This window comes from Enhydra lutris, unplaced genomic scaffold (assembly GCF_002288905.1).
Source record: "Enhydra lutris kenyoni isolate GAN:26980312 unplaced genomic scaffold, ASM228890v2 scaffoldscaffold39, whole genome shotgun sequence".
NCBI lineage: Eukaryota > Metazoa > Chordata > Mammalia > Carnivora > Mustelidae > Enhydra > Enhydra lutris.
The window spans coordinates 15,723,586-15,746,007 of NW_019154123.1; the positions used below are offsets into that span (position 1 = coordinate 15,723,586).

The 22,422-nt window shown below is 40.0% G+C and overlaps 1 protein-coding gene across 2 annotated transcripts in view; it reads left to right on the forward strand.

Annotated features, from left to right (window-relative positions):
* LOC111155013 (DnaJ heat shock protein family (Hsp40) member C13) overlaps nt 1–21,521 on the forward strand; it is a 119,100-nt gene extending 97,579 nt beyond the window's left edge. For both annotated transcript variants that reach the window (XM_022515006.1, XM_022515007.1), the window contains 11 exons: nt 293–392; nt 2,558–2,632; nt 2,853–2,965; nt 7,534–7,703; nt 7,852–7,894; nt 8,244–8,417; nt 10,177–10,356; nt 10,649–10,789; nt 12,533–12,676; nt 14,848–14,947; nt 20,654–21,521. In XM_022515006.1, coding sequence (XP_022370714.1) covers nt 293–392; nt 2,558–2,632; nt 2,853–2,965; nt 7,534–7,703; nt 7,852–7,894; nt 8,244–8,417; nt 10,177–10,356; nt 10,649–10,789; nt 12,533–12,676; nt 14,848–14,947; nt 20,654–20,760 — 1,347 coding nt within the window. In that variant the 3' untranslated portion in view covers nt 20,761–21,521. The remainder of the gene's footprint in view (nt 1–292; nt 393–2,557; nt 2,633–2,852; nt 2,966–7,533; nt 7,704–7,851; nt 7,895–8,243; nt 8,418–10,176; nt 10,357–10,648; nt 10,790–12,532; nt 12,677–14,847; nt 14,948–20,653) is intronic.
* Nucleotides 21,522–22,422: the final 901 nt, after the last annotated feature.

The window sequence follows — 22,422 nt, forward strand, 5'->3', positions numbered from 1 at the left end:
TTAGATGATTACATTTAATTCTTATCTCTAAATTAATAGGAAGTTTATATATATATATATACTATATACATGAGCATAAATGTTTTTTAATTATTTTTATTATTTCACAAAAGATCAAAGTAATAAAACCAATCTTTTAAAATTAAACTGTTAAAAGTTATTTTCTCCTCCAAACATTTTTTTCCACTTTGGGAAGCCTCAAACTTTTTTGGGTCTGACTAATTGGACTTAATTTTATTTAGGACCAAAATTATTTCCCAAACTCTTAATATCTTGTTGATTTAATTTTCAGGTTGTGAATATAGTGACATCTAACCAAGATTGTGTCAACAATATTGCTGAATCAATGGTTTTGTCCAATTTATTGGCTCTTCTGCATTCATTACCATCAAGTATGTATATTTCATGAATGGAATTTTGGAAACCAGAGCATAGCCAACCTATAGAGGGAGCAATCACATAGCAAATAGAAAACCTCTGACAAAACATGATATCCATATTTACTTTAGAATCTCTTAAGTAGTATCCGTTATATTGAGTTGTCTTCTTAATTGTGTTTTACATCAGTAAATAAAACTATTTTGTATTTACCATTTCAAAGGTTGAAAGTTAGAGGTAAGAGAGGTCCAAAAGCAAAGGAAAATAACCTAGGTTTTTCAGTTTCAGTTTTCTGAGAATGGTATGCACTGAGTAATTGAGAATTGACCCATGGTTTGTAAAGAAACCTCATTGCTCTTAGATGATAGGAAAAAATGCTTAAGATAAAAATTACCTTGTGGGGCGCCTGGGTGGCTCAGTGGGTTAAAGCCTCTGCCTTCAGCTCGGGTCATGATCCCAGGGTCCTGGGATCGAGCCCCGCATCGGGCTCTCTACTCAGCAGGGAGCCTGCTTCCTCCTTTCTCTCTGCCTGCCTCTCTGCCTCCTTGTGATTTCTGTCTGTCAAATAAATAAATAAATCTTTAAAAAAAAAATTACCTTGTTTTCAGCTTACAGTTCAATCCTGCATTATTTGTCCTTTACGGATTTGATGTGGATAGAGATTATTACCACCAAAGTGAGATCAGTTTTTAAAAATATACCTATCTTATTTCTTGAATACAGCCTGCACTGATATAGGCTTCTTTTAAACTATGCGGTTGTCTAACACAGTCGTGTGTGTTCGTGCCAGAATTAACCTTGAGATTGCTTTTCAAAGGCAACTGTAGTATAACTCCAGCTTCACCACGGACTGTCAGAATACATTACTCACTTGGCTTTGCCAACCCCTTGGAAGCCATGTTGCTCTTGGCTCACACCTGTCTGCCTCCTTAAGAACAAGAGCCTTTCTCTTTCTATTTATGCCTTAGTGACTTGCACACAGTAGTGCTTCAGTGACTTGAATGGAGTTGAATTTCCATTGAATGATGTTGTTTTCTTTAATAAATAACATTTGAAATAGTTCTCTAAAATGACGGCTTTTGAAAGTCATTTGCAGATTACTTGTGTCATACCTACAACCTTAGTTGGTTTTTCTTTTTTATCGGTTTTCAGTGGTTTTGTGAGGCTTTAAACAATGCAAAATCACACTGACTTATGAAGTAAAGAATGTTACAAAAATCATAGTTTGAGAACTATAGTCCAGTCAGTATTTTAAGCTTACAGGTGAAGTAGTTGACATCTAGACAGCTCAGCCTACTCTGCTGTCGTTAATATTTTAGACTAAATCACCTGTCTTCCCGCTGGTTGCTAAGGGATACTAAATACATAAAATATTTAACCTTCCTAGTATCCCCTCCAAAGACTTACTGTTCTCCTCTGAAAGTGTGTTTCAGCAGTGGTGCATTTTCAGTAAAGTGTTGTCGCTTCTCTTAGGATTTTGAATGTGTGTTCTTCTGTATGTGAGCAGAGCCCAGCCCAGGGAGCAGCCTTTGTTGTTGCTTCAGGGTCAGCTTAATGCTTGGCAGCCTCCACCCTTATTGCCAACTCTTACCCCTTTGGTCCCCTGTATGTCATTGCTGTTTGACTCTGGAAGAGTTAAAGTCCAATAGCCGAATATACTTTGATGGCAGGGGATGAGAGATGTATAGGCTGCGTCCAGAAAGATACTGTCATGTCTTAGATTGGAGCAGTGTCTTGCGACTGCTGCTTCCTACTCACTTCTCTAAGACCAGAGCACCAGATAAAAATGTTGGATTCCTGACCAGTATCTTCAGTGTGGTGCCAGGAAGTGGAAAGATTTTGCCTGTTTAATGATCAAGGTAGGAAGGTAAGAAGGTAATGATCAAGGTAGGAAGACAGTATGGCACAGTGGTTACGAGTGTGAAGTTTGGAGTCAGACCTCTCAGTAAAACCCAGCTGCGCCACTCACTAGCTGTGACACCATGGACTGGTTAAACTGGGCCTTCTCTTCCCCATTCCTAACAAGGCCATAATAATACCTGTCGCTGGTTATTGTGAAGAGCTAAGTATGATAACGCTCTGTAGAACACCTAGGCCAGTGCCAGGCCAGAGCTGATGCCCAGTAAATGTCAGCTGATGTGATGATGGTGCATTCCTTGAAATATCTTCTATCCTACAGGTCGCCAACTTGTTTTGGAAACTCTTTATGCTTTGACATCAAGCACAAAAATAATCAAAGAAGCAATGGCAAAAGGTAACGTATAGATTGCTTTCTCATCCAGTCATGCTCCAAATAAGAAGCTTACTTTAAACTGTTTCTGTACAGTCTGATAAACTAGGAGAATGCTTTGGAAGGATTATAATTAAAAAACTCATACTCCAATAAGTTGAAATAAAGTTGAAAATGAATTCAGCTGATCAGAAAAGTCATATTCTTTATAGTATAAATGCTAATTCTTTTTTTTCCTTCCTAGGAGCTTTGATTTACTTATTAGATATGTTCTGCAATTCAACGCATCCACAGGTTCGAGCCCAAACAGCGGAACTTTTTGCTAAAATGACAGCAGACAAACTAATAGGTCCAAAGGTGAGCACAAAATAGGTCCTTAGAAAGAAATTATTTAAGGTCTGTTACTTTGATATTGATTTCATGAAGTTTACCAAAGTCTGATGGTGAGGCTAAGGACGTGATTTGATGTGAAAGTTGAAAGATCGATATACTTGAAATTGTTGCTCTGCATTACTACTTTGAGAAAAAGTATAGATGGAGAAGGCTTTATTGGAATTGAGAAGTCTTAAGACAGTGTTTGGATTATGGTGGTAAACCGTATGCCTTCCTTGAAGAAAGAAGAAGAGTATATGTAAGTTTTGACAGAAGATAGTTGGGTTAGACTTTGACACTGTGAGGACTGGCCTGTGGAAGTAGCTCGTGAAGGGGATATGGTGATCTGTGTTCTTAAACGCCCCACATCTTTGTTAGTACAGACATAGCACCTGGGCAAGTAAGTCCATACAGGCACGGAGTGTAACAGCTTCTCCATGTTGCAGGGAGATCTTTCGTCCAGAATCTGAAGATGATCGGATGATCTTTGGAAACAGTCCTGTTTGTAGAACATGAACCTGTTAAAACAGTACTTCTGAGTAGAATTCCATCCAGACACAGGTGTAGCCAGTCTCCTTCATTAACTCAGTTTCAGCAGAAGTAGTGCTAGCTGAAGCATTCATTGTCTGTGCCTAGCCCGGGAAGTTAGCACCTCAGAGAAGTGTTTCAGGACTCAAACCCCCGAGCCACCACTTCCAGAGTCAGTCTTACCTCAAAAAAACAATCTGGATTTAGGTTTTTTCCTTGTCTTGTCTCTAGATTGGGATATTGAGAATGTGTCAGAGTCTCGGAAACAATTTTATTTTGGGAATAAAGTTAACAGTCTGTCATCACAAGGGTTGATGAGGGAGATTACACTTGGATTTCTGTAGAAAGGGTCCATAAAAGTATGAGTATTGGTATATAATACAGAGTTTTTTAAAGCTAGAGTTGGGTAGCACAAAGTTGTAATATCTAATATTACATGATGTACATAATGTTTTAGTTGTTTAAACATGTACTGGAGTTAACTTTGAGCTCTTTAGTAATTTTTTGTCCATCGAAATACATGAGGGACAGATTTTCTCAAAGTAAATATATTTACACTTAAATTTTTTGTATAGGAACGATACAAGTACCAGCCCCTTCATTGACTGGTTTGCAGGAAGGTATTTTAGAACTGGGAGGTGTGAACTGTTTTCCTTTTTGGTTAACAGCTTTTTTTTTTTTTTTAAGTTTTTTATTTATTTAACATAGAGAGATCACAAGTAGGCAGAGAGGCAGGCAGAGAGGGAAGAGGAAGCAGGCTCCCCGTTGAGCAGAGAGCCCGATGTGGGGCTCGATCCCAGGACCCCGAGACCATGACCTGAGCCGAAGGCAGAGGCTCAACCCTCTGAGCCACCCAGGCGCCCCGGTTAACAGCTTTATTGAGATATAATTCAATTCACACATGTAAAGTGACCAGTTCAGTGGTTTTATTATATTCACAGATTGGGTAACCACTGTCTGTTTTCTTCAGTGCAGGAAAAAAAAAAAACTGTTCTCTTTGGCAGTCACTCCCCATTCCTCTTCTTCCAGCACCTGGCAGCCACTAACTTATATTCTGGATTTGTCTATTCTGGGCAGTTCATATGAATGAAATCATGTAATATATGTTCTTCTGTGACTGGGTTCTGTCACTTAGCACGTTTTCAAGGTTATTCCATACTGTTCATCCCTTTTTCTTGCCAAATAATACTCCCTTGTATAGATAAACCACATTGTTTTTCCATTTATCAGTTGATGGTCATGTGAATTGTTCCTTCATTTTGGCTCTTCTGACTAAAGATATGTATTTTATTTCTCTGAGAATAGAATTTTTGGATCAGAGGGTACTATTTGTTTAACCTTTTGAGGAAGGTCATACTGTCATACTGTTTTCCAAAATGGCTGTAGCATTTTACATTCCTACCAGCAATGTCTGAGGGTTCTTATTTCTCTACATCCTCTCTAACACTTGTTATTAGATATTGATTTTGATTATAGCCATCCTAATGGGTGTGAAATAGAATCTCATGGTTTAGATTTGCATTTCCTTGGTGACTAATAATGTTGAGTATCTTTTCATGTGCTTTTGGCCATTTGTACATCTTTTTTTAGAAAAATAACTATTTGTTTTTATCTTTTGCTTATTCTTTAATTGTTTTTTTTTTTTTTTTTAAGATTTTATTCATTTATTTGACAGACAGATCACAAGTAGACAGAGAGGGAGGCAGAGAGAGAGAGGAGGAAGCAGGCTCCCTGCGGAGCCAAGAGCCCGATGCGGGACTTGATCCCAGGACCCCGAGATCATGACCTGAGCCGAAGGCAGAGGCCTAACCCACTGAGCCACCCAGGCGCCCTAATAGGGTTATCTTTTTACCGTTGAGTTGTAATTGTTCTTTAATGTTCTTTATACATTCTGGATGCCAGTCCCCTATCTAGTACATGCTTTGCAGATATTTTCTCTCATTCCATGAATGTCATTCTGTTTTTTTATGGTGTCTTTTGAAGCACAAATTTTTTTTTTAATATTTATTTATCTGAGAGGGGGAGTGTGAGGGGGTGGGGCAGAGGGAGAGAAAGGAAAATCCCAGGCAAGCCCTTCACCCAACACAGAGCCTGACAAAGGGTTCAGTCTCTCGATTCTGAGATCACAACCTAAGCCAAAACCAAGATCAGATGCTTAACTGACTGTGCCACCCAGGTGCCCCTTAGCACATAATTTTTTTAGTTTTGATGAAGCCCAGTCTGGGTTTTTTGTTGCTATTATAGCTTGTGCTATTGATCTCATATATTAGAAACCATTGCCAAATCCGAGGTTACAAAGAGCTATCCCCGTGTGTCCTCCTACTAGAGTTTTATAGTTTTAGCTCTTGGATTTACATCCTAGATCCATCTGAATTAATTTTCATAGATGATGTGAGGTGGGGGTGGGACCAGTAAACTTTTCCTATAAAGGAAAAAACATGGTAACTATTTTATCCTTTTTGGGTCATCTGATTTTTTTTCACAAATACTGAACTCTTCCATTGTCACAGGAAAGCAGCCATAGACAGTAACTGTAAATGGTTGTGGCAGTGTTCCAATAAAACTTTGTATGCAAAAACAGGTGGCAGGACAAGTTTGGCTCCTAGTGTGCCAGCTCTTGTTCTCGGATAACTGAGTAGCCTGTACGTAACTCTCAAGTCTTATAGTCAAAGAATTTGCATTATATAAATTGTTTTACTTAAATGTTTAATAATATCAGTCACTGATCACTTCTAATTTGATTTCTCTCATGACCAAGAAAAGTGAAATACTTCCTATTTTGTGAATGTTGTCTGTTATGTAATGGACATAACTTCCTTTAGTTCATTGGCTGCTTAGGAAGTTCAGAACTAAATTTGTAGTACATCACTATCAGTTACGTAGTTTTTGATGTTTCCCTTGTGTCCTGACTTTATATTAGTCTTTGTTCAAATAAGTTTTTGACTATCTGCTCCATGCCAAGGTCTGAGAATGCAAGCAATGAGTGAGAAAGACTAGGTCAGGGAAGCTTTCCAGAAGATAAGTTTGAGGGGCATCTGGCTGGCTCAGTCAGTTAACCATCTGCCTTTGGCTCAGGTCATGATCTTGGGGTCCTGGGGTCAAGCCCTGCATTGGGCACCCTGCTCAGTGGTGAGTCTGCTTCTCCTTCTCCCTCTGTCCTCCCCCCTGCTTGTGTTCACTCTCTCTTTCAAATAAATAAAATCTTTAAAAAAAAAAAAGAAGAAGAAGAAGAAGAAAACTTTGAGCACAGCCTCGAGTGATATGAAGGAAAGAAATCATGTGAAGATCTCAGAGGAAAACTAAACACTTCCCAACCTTCATTTTATGTTTGACCTTAGGCCTCAAACTAATTTTCAGTGCGTGCGTGTGTGTGTTGGATGTATTATTTTTACTGCCCTTTTTTTTGTTTTTTTAAAGTAATCTCTACACCCAGTATGGGGCTTGAACTCATGACTGTGAGAGCAAGAGTTGCTTGTTTTACTGACTGAGCCAGCCAGGCACCCCTGTATTATTTTTAAAGCTGCATTTTAAGTCCTTTTTGGAAAAAAGACACAGTGTAGTATAAAACAGAGTATAGCAAAATAAACGCACTTGAAAGGCACAAAGGCAGCATGAAAAAAATTTGTTTGCAAGGGCAGGGGCATGATGGAGAGCTGAAGGGACAGGCCAACCAAGGGTATTCTGGGAAGAAGAAACCATGTGTGCAAGGCGTGATCTAGCAAGGTGTGCTCTGGACAGTATATGCATTAGCAATATTGAATTTCTTCAAGGGTCTTAAATTTGAAACAGAAAAAACGAAACTGGATAGGTATGTAAGAGCGGGTCATATGAGTCTTGTTAAAGTTACCTTTGCATAAACCAAGATTGATCTCTTCTCCTACTCCGGGTGGTTTGGTTGATAGTTGAGGCCCAGATCAGCCACACCACAAGTAACAGCAGTAATCCATCCTAGAGAAATGCAAAGCACACCAAACACATTGAGCTGTCCAATAGACCTTTTTTCTTTCTCAAATCCCCTCATATAGGTCCGCATTACATTAATGAAATTTCTGCCAAGCGTTTTTATGGATGCCATGAGAGACAACCCAGAAGCTGCTGTACATATTTTTGAAGGAACTCACGAAAATCCAGAGCTGATTTGGAATGATAGCTCCAGAGATAAAGTGTCTACAACAGTTAGAGAAATGATGCTAGAGTAAGTAAAGCCTTCAGGTAAATCGCCAAGAAGGACAGATGTTTTCTCCATCATCCATCATCTCTCTAATACTTATTCTAATGTTTAATGAAAGTGTATGTTATGACTGAAGTTTGATATTCCCCTCTCCTTTTCTTTTCCCCCTAAGGCACTTTAAAAATCAGCGAGACAACCCTGATGTAAATTGGAAGGTAAAATATATTTTTATTCAGAGGAAGGAATTTTACATTTTACTATATTTTTTGTAGATTTGTTGTTGTTTTTTAATTCCTACTGAGTCAGTTTAATGACCGTCAGATATTTTGTCATTAAGACATTTAAGTATTCCCCTGGAAAATAAGGTTTTAAATTCAAAAATGGGAATATTCACTTTTTAAGTAAGTAATCAAAGCACCTTTTTTGAATTTTATTAAGGGAAAATAAAACTTACAGTAATTATAATTTGATTATGTTAATAACCACTTAATGGGATTTGCATTTTTTGTTTCATGTAGGACTAATGATTAAGTGACTTGACTGTGATTCATTCTTTGTTTAAAGTTGCCTGAAGATTTTGCTGTGGTGTTTGGAGAAGCAGAGGGTGAACTTGCTGTTGGAGGAGTTTTCTTGAGAATCTTCATTGCACAACCAGCCTGGGTTCTAAGAAAGCCCAGAGAATTTCTTATTGCACTATTAGAAAAATTAACTGAGCTCCTGGAGAAGAACAATCCACATGTAAGCTTCAGCCAGCAGCAGAACATTTTGAATTTGCTAAACATATTGATGGTGTTTCTGTTAAAACACCATCATAGGGGCACCTGGGTGGCTCAGTGGGTTAAGCCTCTGCCTTTGGCTCAGGTCATGATCCCGGGGTCCTGGGATCAAGCCCCAAATCGGGCTCTCTGCTCAGCAGGGAGCCTGCTTCCCTTCCTCTCTCTCCTCCTGCTTGTGATCTCTCGCTGTCAAATAAATAAATAAAAATCTTAAAAAAAAAAAAACCATCATAATTGACCATACACTAAGAACTGGCTCCCTCTTCTAATACCGTGGCCACATTTAAATTCAGATATACCTATTCGTCTTTTTTGGTGCATTTCAAAAGTGCAACTCATTAGTAAAAGAATTATTTCTGAACCAAAGTTGGAAATGACTATTGACAGAATGCGGTTTCTGACGATTACAGAGGCTCTAAAAGAATTTTAATTTTAAGGAGAAATGTAAATGTTCAGTACTCCCCTGGAAGCGTGTCCTGCTAGGGTGTGTTCTTCACTCAGCTTTCCATATGTGACCGGGATGACCCTCGTGAAAGAAGAGTAGTTAACAGTTGACAACAGAGTAGTTAACCGTATGAAGGAACCTAGTACCAAAGCCAAGGCTACTAGGGAAGCAGGAGTGAGAAAGTAGCCTTGGTCTTCATTCGCTGAGTCAAATCCTGAAAGTATATAAGGTTTTGTTACTTAAACCTTTAGACCAAAAATACTTGAGGTACGTGACTGTTGTTATATTAAACAGACGGGCTGTGGGCAAGGTGAGTAAAGAACCCAGGCTGTGTTATTAGATGGTCCTGGACCCAGTACCAGCTCCACCACTGACTGACTATGTGATCTTGAGCAGTAGTACCTCGTGGTTCTGCCTCATTTATAGATGGATCATAGCACCTGCCGTAAGGCCGAGGTTTTAATGAATTTTGATATATAGAGGGTCCTTAGCATAACGTCTGGCACATGCCAACTGCCTCAGAATTACTAGTTACTAACATTAGATTAGCACAGCTTCGGAAAAAAAAATTAGTTTACCAAATATTTGCATATGTCACTTGCCATAATCAGGTTTTCTCTTCACTAGGATTTTTACTACGTATATAGCTTCCTTTAAAAAAAAAAACAAAAAGAAAGAAATCCTCAAAAGGCAGAAACTTAGGGGGGAAAAAAACACAATCTTTTCCTCACATCACCTTTCTTGGTAGGCTCATCCCAATTTCCATGTTCATTTGAGATGCTGCGGTTGTATATGTCTGCATATAGTGGTATAAGTTACAGGTCTTTGCTGTCTACAACAGAAAGTGCCTTATGGCAGCCGGACCTGTTGAGTAGGATTTTTAACAGAACTGGAACACACATTTCATGATTTTTGCATTCTCCTGAACTAGTGATGTTCCCTGATAACTGACATTTCTCTAACATTGACTACAGCTTTCTCATAATACCTTTTGGGAGATGATCTCTTAAACCTGCAACAGAAATGAGATATGACGTGTCCCAGTGAAAGGCTGCTTAGAGTAGGATATGACCTTCTTAAAGTCCTTGGAATTCATACCTCTTTTTCAAGATGGGAAGTTTGTTGTTTTTTTAGGATTTGTGAATCAATTTTCAAAAATCAGCACTTAGAATTTATAGATCTCTAGGTTAGAATATCAAATAATATCCAAGGGTATTTAGGACTTACTTTGTCAGTATTTTATAGTTTGTTTGTTTGTTTGTTTTACACCTTCCAGGGAGAAACTCTGGAAACTTTGACAATGGCCACAGTTTGTCTCTTCAATGCACAGCCTCAGCTGGCTGACCAGGTCCCACCTTTGGGCCACCTCCCTAAAGTGATCCAAGCGATGAATCATAGGAACAATGCCATTCCTAAGAGTGCCATTCGTGTTATCCATGCCCTGTCTGAAAACGAGGTATGTATGAATGCATTTTGTAGCTTCTACTTCTGGAGTTTATGGTCCCCTCTTCTGATGAGTGCACAGTGTAGTATAGATCCCCTTCCTACCATGTGCCTCTCTGCATATGAACCAACAGTATTATAACAACTCTGAAAGTAGTTCAAAGGATGTAATTAATAGGAGACTGAATTTGAGTTCATTATTAAACTTGAGCTGAATGGAGGTTTTCCACATATTTTATTATTGTATTTACTGTGCTATATGAAATACTGCTGTTCTACAAGTAACCTTTTTTTTGGACACTTAGCTGTGTGTTCGAGCCATGGCATCTTTAGATACCATTGGCCCACTGATGAATGGAATGAAAAAGCGACCAGATACTGTTGGTCTAGCCTGTGAAGCAATTAATCGAATGTTTCAGAAGGAGCAGAGTGAATTAGTGGCACAAGTAAGTGATTCTACATTTAGTACTATTTTAGGAAAACAAACATAGCAAATAGATTTTCATTATTTAGCACTGATTTGGTTTCTGTGACTTAGATTTGGTAGGGAGATAAGTTGGGGTTTGTGCGTGCATGATTTTATATTTTATACTCATAGAGGCGTGCATATATATATACATATATATAAATGTGTATATATGTATGTGTACACATATACTTTCATTCACACATGTACACACACACTCACTCATAAAGGCAGACCAGCTATCAAAAATCTTAACAACTTCAGGGCACCTGGGTGGCTTAGTCGGTTAAGAGTCCAACTCAATGATTTAGGTTCAGGTCATGATCTTGGGGTGGTGAGATTGAGTGAACCCCATGTCAGGCTCTGTGCTGGGTGTGGAGCCTGCTTAAGGTTCTCTGTTTCCCCCTCCTCCTCTGCCTCTCCCCCATCTTGTTCCTGCACTCTCTTTATAAAAATAAGCAAACAAAAGTACCTTTGTGATGCTTAATTTTAAATTTTGGTTTTTTGCTAAGCATTTATTCTTAGCTTGCTTTGTAAAATTTACTTCCTCCTCTTTGGAAGGACTCACTGTCTTTTGATGCCTTCATTTCTTAAGTCATGTTTAAGAAACATGCCAAGATTACTGTCTTTTTCAGAGAGATTACCCTCCCACCTAATGTAGATAGGACTTGGTGGATACTAATGTAGACAGACACTAAACGAGCAAAACCATTGCAAAAGTGATCTTTCTAAAATACAATTCTTAAATATAACTGGGTCACTGTTCATCTTAAAAACTCTTCTTTGGTTGCCCGTTACCACCAGATGATAAAGTGACAGCTGACATCCTTAGCCTCAGTACAAGGTCCTGCATCTTTATATCTGGCCCTCCAATTCTCCTGGCCCCTTTTCCTCTTCCATCTTCTATCCCCTTCCACCACTTGCCCCTCATTTAGGCAGGTTAGAAGTACTGGGTACCTCTCAAAGAGGTAACTGGATACTTTGGAATTCGAATTTAGGATTGGCTTGAAGGGGTTGTTGTATTGGAAAAAACTTGAGCTAGTACTACCACTTGATGGCTCTGTGACCTCAGGCATGACACATAAACTTAGACCATTCAGATTCCTCATCTGAAATAGTTCTGAATCCTTCCAGGGCTGTTAGGAGAATGCTATCTGTAAAGGGAGGTACACTCACTGTTAGTTACTTCTCCCTCTTCCCTTTGAGCTTCAGGGTGGGTAGTGACAATTGTGTGATACCTGAGTATTATCTAACTTTTAATAGGCTGATGGGAAATGTTTGGTGAATGCAAAGATTGATGTATTAAGAAAATGTGAAAAAAAATTTTGTGCCCATTAGTGTGGAGTGATTAAAGGAAGCAGTCCAGTGTCGTGGCTAAAGGTCATGTTCTGCATTCTGTGGGCCAACATACAGATTCTGTCACTGCCTGTGATTATCAGGTTTTACCTCTGTGTGATGATTTTTTTCATCAGTAATAATCCTAGTGCCTATGCTGTTACATGTTGTGAGGATTAAGTAAAATGATCAGTCTACAGCATTTAGAACGGTTAATGGCATGGAGTAAAGTAGAGTGTCATTCTCATTAGATCTCTAAAGGAAATCTTTATCTGCATTAAAATGAAAGAAAGGAGGTTGTCTTCTTCCAGGTATGGTTCCAGGGTGAAATTGTTTCGTTGGTGAATCTTTTTCAGCATATTTATATATGTTCAATATTCTCTTTTAGGCCCTGAAAGTAGATTTGGTCCCATACCTCTTAAAATTACTTGAAGGCATTGGCCTTGAAAATCTCGACAGCCCAGCAGCCACGAAGGCTCAGATTGTTAAAGCTCTCAAGGCCATGACTCGAAGCCTGCAGCATGGAGAACAGGTGGGTCTGCACGGGGTGACTTCAGCTGGCTGGTAACAGTAGGGTAGTCTCTGAGCCAGGGGTCCTGGCTGTGGATGATCTGTGCGCCTCTCGTCATAGACTCAAATAGTCACTTGGTGGGGGTTCTTTTTTGGAATACTGATAGTGTGATGTACATTTCAGGAAGAAAAATGCTGGAATTCTTCAGCATAGAAGAATATGGAGCATTTAGTGCTGGTTGAGGTTAATATTTAGTTGTAGGATTTTTTGCCAGGCAGTGATAACTAACCACAATGATTAACAATCCCATAAGGCCATTTTCGTTTATCCTCTTTCTTTGTTAACACTTAACAGTGTGTGTCAGCCGCATGCTTGTGCTGACTTCCACCTGGCCCAGTAATTTAATTTTCCTCTTTGGCTTTATTTGTATTGTTGCTTCTGAGAGTTCTCATTCAATGTTACCATCTAGCATTATCTAGTAAAGCTCTTTCTCTTTTTTTTTTAATTCAGGTGAAATTTACACAACACGAGATTAACCATTTTATTTGTGTTTCACCATATTAACAGTGTTGTGCCACTGCCACCTTATCTAGTTCCAAAACATCACCCCAAAGGGAACCTCCATATCCGTTGAGCAGTTCCTCCCCATTTCTCCCTCCCCCTAGCCTCTGGCAAGAACCACTTTGTTTTCTGTGAATTTATCTATTCTGGATATTTCATGTAAAATGGAACCATACAATGTATGACCTTTGTGTCTGGTATGTCATTTAGCGCATTTTCAAGGTTCATCACATTAATACCTTGTATCGATGCTTCATTCCTTTTTATGGCTGAAATAATCCTGTATGTATGTGCCACAACTCGTTTATCCATTCTTCTGGTGATAGACATTTGTTTTTGTTGTTCGTTTGTTTGTTTTAAGATTTTATATATTTATCAGAGAGAGCACAAGCAGGGGGAGAAGCAGACTCCCCAATAAGCAAGGAGCCTGATGTGGGACTCCATCCCAGGACCCTGGGATCATGACCTGAGCTGAAGGTAGACACTTAATCAACTGAGCTACCCAGGCAGCCCAAGGACTGTTACTCCCTACTAGTGTTCTTTCAGAGGTTTAAATTGTCTTTTAGTGATTCCACTGTGTTTGTGTAGAGTCTCACTAAAGAAACATTTGTTATGCCATTGTCCATTCTATCCGTATCACCATTTGAATGTTTTTAAATAATCTTAAAGAAGAGAGGCCACATATCTTGCTGTGGTCATCAACTATGTGCTTAGAAGTATTGGGGGTTTTTTTCTGTGGGTGTGTACCATGTGCATGCGGTTGTCTTACCCTGGACCTGCCTCCAGATTTCTGTTGATGAAATTAGCCAAGTAACCCTGACACGCATCTTCCAGTCTGAAGAGGAGGAGGCAGGTGTGATAGTTTTCAAAATAGCACCTCCTCCGCCACCTTCACAAGTGATTACTTCCAGGGGTGCCTCCAAGCTTGGGGCAGGGAGTCTCTTGGACCCGCATGGCCCTGTGTGTGTCTGTACTGTAGTGCCTGCCACCAAATTACCTGGCGCTCTCTGTGTCCCACACTAGGACTAGACTGTAAGCGCTTCAGAGACAGACGCTTTCTCATCTTTGTGTCCGTTGTGCCTCCACATAAGGAGGTGCCCAATAAATATTTGATCTCAGTGTTGATACATGAAAGACAGTCTCTGAGTTGGGATTTCCTAAACTTTTTTTAATAAATCTGTATCACAAAGAAATATGTCCTTCATCTTTGTCCATTACACTCTACATACATATTTTGTGCTCTGGTATGTATATACATCACAGATCAGTAGTTACCCATTTTACATGTGATGCTCTGGAGCTTTCTGTATTAACCTGTTAACCTCAGGCATGCCGATCACAACCCTCTTAATCAATTTCATAAACATCTAACAGGTCACAACCCATAATTTGAAAGGCTGCTTTAAGTTTTAGCTTGAGTTTGTAGCATCTTCTCCCCAGACCCCTTCCTTAGGAATACTTCATGGGCTCATGCCACATGCTCAGCTAGTTGTTACTATCATGAGAAAATCTTCCTGCTCAAATTACAAACAAGCCAGTAAATTATAGGCTCAAATAACAGCGTCCAGCTCTAGTTGGACCTGGTCCTTATTAATTCATTTATGCTCAAAGAGTTTGCTTTACTTCCCTAGGTGAATGAAATCTTGTCTCGTTCTTCAGTCTGGAGTGCCTTCAAAGATCAGAAACATGATTTGTTTATTTCTGAGTCACAAACAGCAGGATACCTCACAGGTAAACCGCACCTAATTGGTTACTCTGAGACATAGGGCAAAAGCCACTTGAGCCTTCCTTTTGTCCTGACTAGACTGAATGTAGTGCTTAGAGTTTCTTCCTAGGCTGCTAGCCACTTGTCCCGGGTGCTGTGGGCATGCGGTAGACCTCTGGGGTTAGCCCTGGACAGACACCAACCGCTGTTGTGTTGAACGTGTGCTCACAGAAACGTGGACCTTGCTCAGTTGTGACCCAGTTAATTCATGGTGTCATAGGTTATAGTTGGAGCATGATATTAAAATGTTTGTCTCAGACGTGTAAAAAGAGAACTATCTACTCAGAAGGATCAGTATCAGAAACCTGATAGCATCGTTCTGTTTCTGGTAGAGTAGCAGTTTGAAGCTCCAGATGTGTACATTCACATGTGAAATACTTTTCTTCTAAGTTTCCAGTGATTGATCTGTAGTTTTACAAAATATTTACAGTTTGTCCTCTCAAGGGGAGAAATAATGTGGGTACCAAAAAGGAAGGGACATTTTACTATGTAGGGATCAAAAGAACGTATATTTTTGAAGTTCAGGGCATTTGTCCATTTGACATGCTAATTGCTCAACAATTTTGGAATATTTGTTTTCATACTGATTTCTGTTTAAAAAGAAAGTCATACCATTTTATTGCTATATCTGAAGATGAAATATGGTCTCTGGTATAAGAGTTTTTAGTTTGAAATTAACCTTAAGAATAATAGGTAGGTTTTGCCATCTGCTTGTGTATAATACGTATATTTAAAAAAAAAAAAAAAAAAAAAAAAGTCAGTTCTGCGTCCTCCCCTAACCAGAGATGATGTGGGTAGACTGAGAGAAAAGAAACAGTACCCAGTGGTTTGCATGCCTGTGTAATCATTTTAGTAATCTAGATCACTAGTATAGAAGTGTCTACATCGTAAAGACTAAATCTTGAGTATTAAAAAGCGACAGCTTTAGAAAACATTTTGCTTGGTTTTAATTTTAGTCTCAGTTGTGACACTATTGCTTTTTTCTTCGCTATGACCACTTTCATATGAATCTACTAAAATGTAGAGGCAGCGCCCTAACATTTATAAACACATGGTGCTTTGATTGCCAGTGCCAGGTGCACATGAATGAAGAGTAGTGTCATAGGTCTTCCATCTAACTTTTCCATGCCCTGTCCGGTGATTTCTGTAAGGAGAAATACCTAGAAAATGGTCTTTGTTTATCTCTTGTCTCTCTCTCAGATTTGAAGTAAAGTTGTAGTTTCTAAGTAAGAGTATGGAACTAAAAACTTTATCTGTTTAGACTTTTTTTTTCCCCAAAAGCCACCTTTCTGTGGTGTTACGTTCATTACTTTGTATCTAAGGATGCTGTGACTGGAAAATCTGCCTTGTTTTTCCTCCAGCTAAAGATAAGTACTTATTGAAAGTTTGGCCCTGAAGAATAGTAAGATGTAGATTATAAGCTTCCCTGCAGGGAGAACTCTTCTAATTTGTTGTGCTCTCCATTGTGCTTAGTGTTCATTGACTTGACTTAATAGAGTAAAAGACTTGAGGTGGTCCTTGACTTACTAACAAGATGTGGGCCTAAAGGTCTATGGTTAGAATACAGAAGAGATAGGGATTTATCTTCAGGGACCTAGATTTCATTTAGAAATCTGTTGATCCTCACCCCATCCAAATATGCTAAAACTAGAGAAGAAAGTACAGGGATCAAAAAGGTTCCTCTCTGTGCCTTTCCTTCTATTTGGATCCCTGGGGTGGCTTCTGAGTAAGGTGTGAAAAGAGCTATGATGAGCTATAAGGGATGGAAGAGGGTTGGGGAAGAAGAAAAATGGTCACAGATTTCTTTACAGCCTCCTTAGGGCCTGCTCAAGGGGCAGCAGGTTCTATAGAAAGTCAGTCGACTAAGGGGGCAATGGTATAAATCCCAACTTGAAAATGGACTACTGTTACTGTGGCCATTCTGAAGGCCCTCCTGAAGCCTATAGACACGTGTGCATGGGACAGTGCGGACTAGCCCTGAGCTGCGTGGGCCCTCAGATTGTCCAGTTCTTAGCGCATCATCCATCTGGGGTGTTCTATTGGCGAGAAGTTTGAAAAATTTTTCCCATTAGTTCTAGTGTTTTTTTTCAAAGGACTGTTTAAAGAGAGCGCTAGGGGTTGAATTGCTGTCTGCTCATTGTTTAGACTGCCAAATGTTTCCTTCTTGTTTTTGAGCTTTTCCATGGGTGCTTCGTGTTGTGTGTCATGTGTTTGCTAAAAGGGGCAAGTTCTTTGTATAATGGTAAAATCGATGTATAACTCTAGGCAGTGTATACAGTGGTGTGTTGAGTGGTAACTTTGATTAGGATTTACCCCACGCCACCCTCAGTCTCCCTGAGACGGTTCTCATTGTGCCCAAGCGCCTCTCTCATCAGCGTGCAAATGAAGTAAGGTGCTGTGAGAACACACTTCACTGGCCCTTTTTCTGAAGTGCCTCTGGGGAGTTTGGCAAGTAAGTGGACTTCGTGTAGGAGATGGGAAAAGAGAAAAGAAAATTAATTACTATTTCAGAGTAGGATAAGAATAAAAATATTCCTTAATGACTTTCTTCACCCTGGCTGCTGAGCAGATGCCATTCAGTCACAGGCTTAGGACTGGGGTTATAAATAAGGCTTCCTGACAGGACTACTCATCGTTGATGAATCGAGATGAGACTGCTGGTTCCAGAGGCTCTCCAGCCTGGCATAATTGTTTTGTTTTCTGATAAACACTTCATCTAAAAGTATCTCAGTGTGGTTTTACCCAGGATGCAGGAAAGCTGTGGTTGCTTGTGGGCCCTGTTACGTAGCTATTTATTCGGTTCTAGAAGAGCTGGGTACTGACAAGCTCACAGCCTATAAAAATCATTTTGGCAGTGAAAATCCTCAGATTACCTCACTTAAAAAATCAGAATAGAGAAGGAAGGAACAACAGGGAAAGGAAGAGAAACAGACCAAGGTAAACATGCTTGTTAGGAGTTGGAAAAGAAGATAAGAGCTTTGTATACACACAAACATGTACACGTATATTTATATTTAATTGGAATTGGAGAGGAAGAGCTTTATACACACACGCACACACAGCCCTCCGTATATGTTTACATTATGTTTAATTAGAGGCATGTAGAATAGTTAACTTGGCTTCCTAAGGTCATTAAAGGGAGAGAGGGTGCAGTTCTTGGGTCCTTCCTCAAACCAGTCTGTCGGTTCTTTACAGAGTTGGGTTTTTTTTTTTTTTTTACCTTGTGTTTTTCTTTTTACACCTGTCCCAAGACTACACAATGTGAGCAATGTTAGCAAAGATTCCCTAAGGCTGTCAGTTTATCACTGCTAAGGCAGAGCTTCCTTCTTTTTATTTCCCTGCTAGGAATCCTGTGCTCATTTTTACCAAAGCCTATGCTCTTTCACGACTCCATTGCAGCCAGTTCCATTTTGTGGGATTCTTTAATAGTGCATCTTTTCTCGTTCTTAAGTCCGGCAGCCTGGCGCAGAGTTGCCGCACACCCCTATTTCTGGCAGCCCCTACTCTGTCCTTCTGACTTTCTCTGGAGAATACAACTGCTCTGTCCTGCCCTCATGACTTTACTGTACCTTCTAGCCCCTGGAAACCAGACATGCTCTAAAGGAGAGGTCAGAGATATGAGGGAAAGAGCATTTCAGACTTTATTTACAGAAATGTCCAGGAATTGGTTTATCTTTCCTAAAGCAGCAAATGGTGGGGCTAGAATTTGGTCTCTTGTGGATAATCCTTCCAGGCCCAGCATTTCACAATTTAATCTTAGCCCAGAGGTTCCCAGACTTTCTCAGTTCACAGTCCCCTTAATATCTTCTACCCTTAGGCCAAAAGAAATAACCTAACAGTTAAGTTTAAGTATTAGATCCAAACAACTTGAAAGTGGTTGTGTGGTGTCCAGAAATTTTGCTGTGTTTCTCTCCAATGTAAAATACCTAGCAGCATCCCTGTGAATTTGTCCTAGGATGTCTCAGCACCCAGTTTGAGAACAGTAGCCTTACTCTATTTTCTACATAGTAGCATTTGTGATTTGGTCCCATAATCTACTCATTTGGTGCAAACCAAGTTGAGTCCATAATTGGAAGTATCTGGGCACTTTACCAGTCCAGGGTGTTGGGGCTTTATTCTTCAGGCTTCTATCTTTGGTGAGACCTGCTTAATAGTTCTCTGGTCATCTTGCTGCTGCCTACGGTTCAAAGAGTGATAGGTGGGTGGCAAGTGATGGTAACAGTGGGGGCGGTGGCTCCGTACTGTCCTGTTGGAAGGGGTAGGGTGCCCCGGAGGTCTTCTCCTGGGCAGCTTGGGGAAGGCCTGGCTCCCTGATGGGCGAAACACAGGAGTTGATAGATGCAGACCTTGTGGTGCCTTCGAAAGGGAAAGTCCCTTTTCTCCATTTTATTAGATGAGGGTTCCCAGTGCCTCGGCCCTCTGATTGGCATGTGACAGCTCACATGGGTTGAATTGTCTCTGGCTGTGTAATTACATACTAGACGCAGTGTCTGCTCAGTGATGCGAGCCGTTTCATGTCCTCGATACAAGTGCTTATAAGGTGTGAGGTGAACGAGATGAATCTGAACTGTGCCCCTTTTGTCCTGCATTAGTGCCTGTTATGCCTTAGCCTCCATCAAACTGCTCTGCTGTTTGCACTTCCTTATAACTTCCCTTGCTGCTTATATTTCTTTTCTCCCCTCAGGTGTCTCTCCTTCCCTTCTAACTGGCAGCAGCCCCCTTCACCTCAGGAGCGGGCTTTAGATCCGCTCTGCCAGGCAGCTTGCTAACTTCTGTGTAGCTCTCTGAAGCAGGTAGAGAACCATTTTGCTAAATGCATGCCGCTTCCACTGCCTTTCTAGTTCTAACCCTTTGATGTTCCTTAGCCGTTTGCCTTATTTCCTCCAGTTTCAGCTAAAAGTATTGCTCAGTTTGCAGTATTATGCTACAATGTCTCTCACAAGTACTCTGTATGGTTTGTGCACTGCTCCGGGGATGTAATTGTCTGCGATGTTTAAGATAAACTGGAGGGCTAAAGCCGTTATAGAGAATGCACACAGGACACCTCTTGATAAATGCTGGCATACGTAGCATTTCCATGCACTAGAGATGGTTAGAATCAAGGAAGACCTAAAAAGTGAAAATACTGCTCTTTTCCCATGGCATTCTTGTTTTGATCTATGACAGATGTCCAGAGCATTCCTTTTTTAGAGACATCAGTGTAGCTGCCCTTGTTCATTTGGTGTTACTTGTTACGATAGCACTTCTTTGCACCAAATGAAAGTTGGTTACCTTTAATGTTGATAAAGTGTTTTTCTTGGGCATATCATCAAGGATGACTTTTGGTTGGGCCAACTGAGTACAGTTTCTTTCCTCTACTTGTTCCCTTCCTCACCCTCCCCATTTGACATAGCTATCCTTTAGTGCCCAGGATTTTTTTGGAAACATTAAATTACCAGAATTGAGAAGGGGCAGTTTCCCATGTTTCCACACCAGTGTGCCTGTCCAGCATCAGTTTTGAAGTGATTTTTAACTTTGTCATCTACTAACGCCATACCTTGAAAATGGCATTGTGTAGCTGTTTGTTAAGGTATGATAAGATGCTTGACTAGCTTCTTACGTTTTTGTAGAGGTCACTGTTTTCCCGTGGCTCTGCCCTCTAGAAGGTGTGTGTTTTCCTTTCTCTCTTGCAGGACCTGGAGTTGCTGGCTATCTTACTGCAGGGACGTCCTCGTCAGTCATGTCTAACCTGCCGCCTCCCGTAGACCACGAGGCAGGCGACCTTGGCTATCAGACTTGACACATTTGTGAGAGACAATAAATGCTGAAAGGCCGGTGCCCAGTCCACATTCCTCCAGCTGATACGTTGAAGCAAACTCTTACTGCCTTTCTCCTGGTTTCATGACAGTGTTACTCCTTTTTCTATAAAAATATTTTTATGTAGGAAAAAAAGTCAGTGATTCTAATCGTATCACGCTGTAAGAAAGCACTCTGTGGATCAACCTAAGTGGGTACACAAGAATTTTTTTTCTTGATGTATGTAAGCACATTCTGTTCCTTTATATCTGTTTACAAGACTGTGAATCAAAACGACAAAACTTTCTCCTAGTTTTTATAATGTTTTTTTGAATTAGTGTGACTGTGGGGTTGAACTGCAATCTCCGGAAATTGGACTAGGTCACTTACCCCCGGGAAAGGGTCTTTCCCTCTCCTGCATCGAGTCCACGTGGCTGTCCTCCACCGTCAAACACCGTTGGGTTTTGTCCTTGCGCCCGTTCACTGGTATCCTCTCATCAATCATTAACCTTCTGCGAGCTCACAGTACATGTCGGTATGTATAAACTGGCTTTACCAAATTGAATGAAAAAGGAGCTTGTGCAAAACAATTTAAAAATTTAAACACGGATGTCAAGATGTTATGTAAGAGATTAGTGTAATTGTGAAATGTTCTATACATTATCAAATATATAAAGCTTTCTATATTGAATGTACATTATACAGATCATTCATATGTGTACATAAAATTTTAAAAATAAAGGGAATTGACTGCTTTGTTAATGATATATTTGTTCTAATTTAATTTTTCCATGGAATACCTCTTACCTGTTCCTGAGATCGATTTCGCAGTAGGAATAAACAGACTTGCCTCACATTCACTGCTCCTCCTACAAACAAGTACATTGACACATCTGATCATCTGATTATTCCTAACGTCCTTGGTTAATATTTCAGCTGCATCTAAATTTCCAGAAACATAGCATTTCCTTTAGTTTCTATTAAGGAATTCATTAGTGGGCGAGCCTATCAATACTCTGACGTGTGAGACACATTGCCTGTCCACACATTTCAGTATTTTTAAGAGGTGAGAAATTGAGAGTGAGAACATACTTCAGATAACACAGATCTCAACATGTAGGTCTCCTAGTATGGTCACAAGCTGCAAGAAAATATGAACATGTAAAGAATACAAACACTTCTTGAAGAATGAGGAGATACCCAAACCTCCACATTGACTTTGAAAGGAAGAACCAAGTTTATTCCACAGTTGATGTGTAAACAGAGCTAGAATGGAATGGAATCACTAATTCAGAATTTTGCATAATCTCTCAAAGATTATGGAATAATATGCCCGTGTAAGTATTTTAATAGATAACTGATTTTAGTCTCCAGATAGTACTCGTCATAAAAATATGTTCATTAAAAGAGATTATAACAGCTAATTTAGGAGTAGGTGTTTTAGGAGAGTGCATATCAATATATTTCCTTTACATACTATGAGAACATAAATATTGCATTGATAATATTTTTTTTTAAGATTTTATTTATTTATTTGACCGAGATCACAAGTAGGCAGAGAGGCAGGCGGGGGGGTGGGGGGAAGCAGGCTCCCCGCAGAGCCGAAAGCCCGATGTGGGGCTCGATCCCAGGACCCTGGGACTGTGACCTGAGCTGAAGGCAGAGG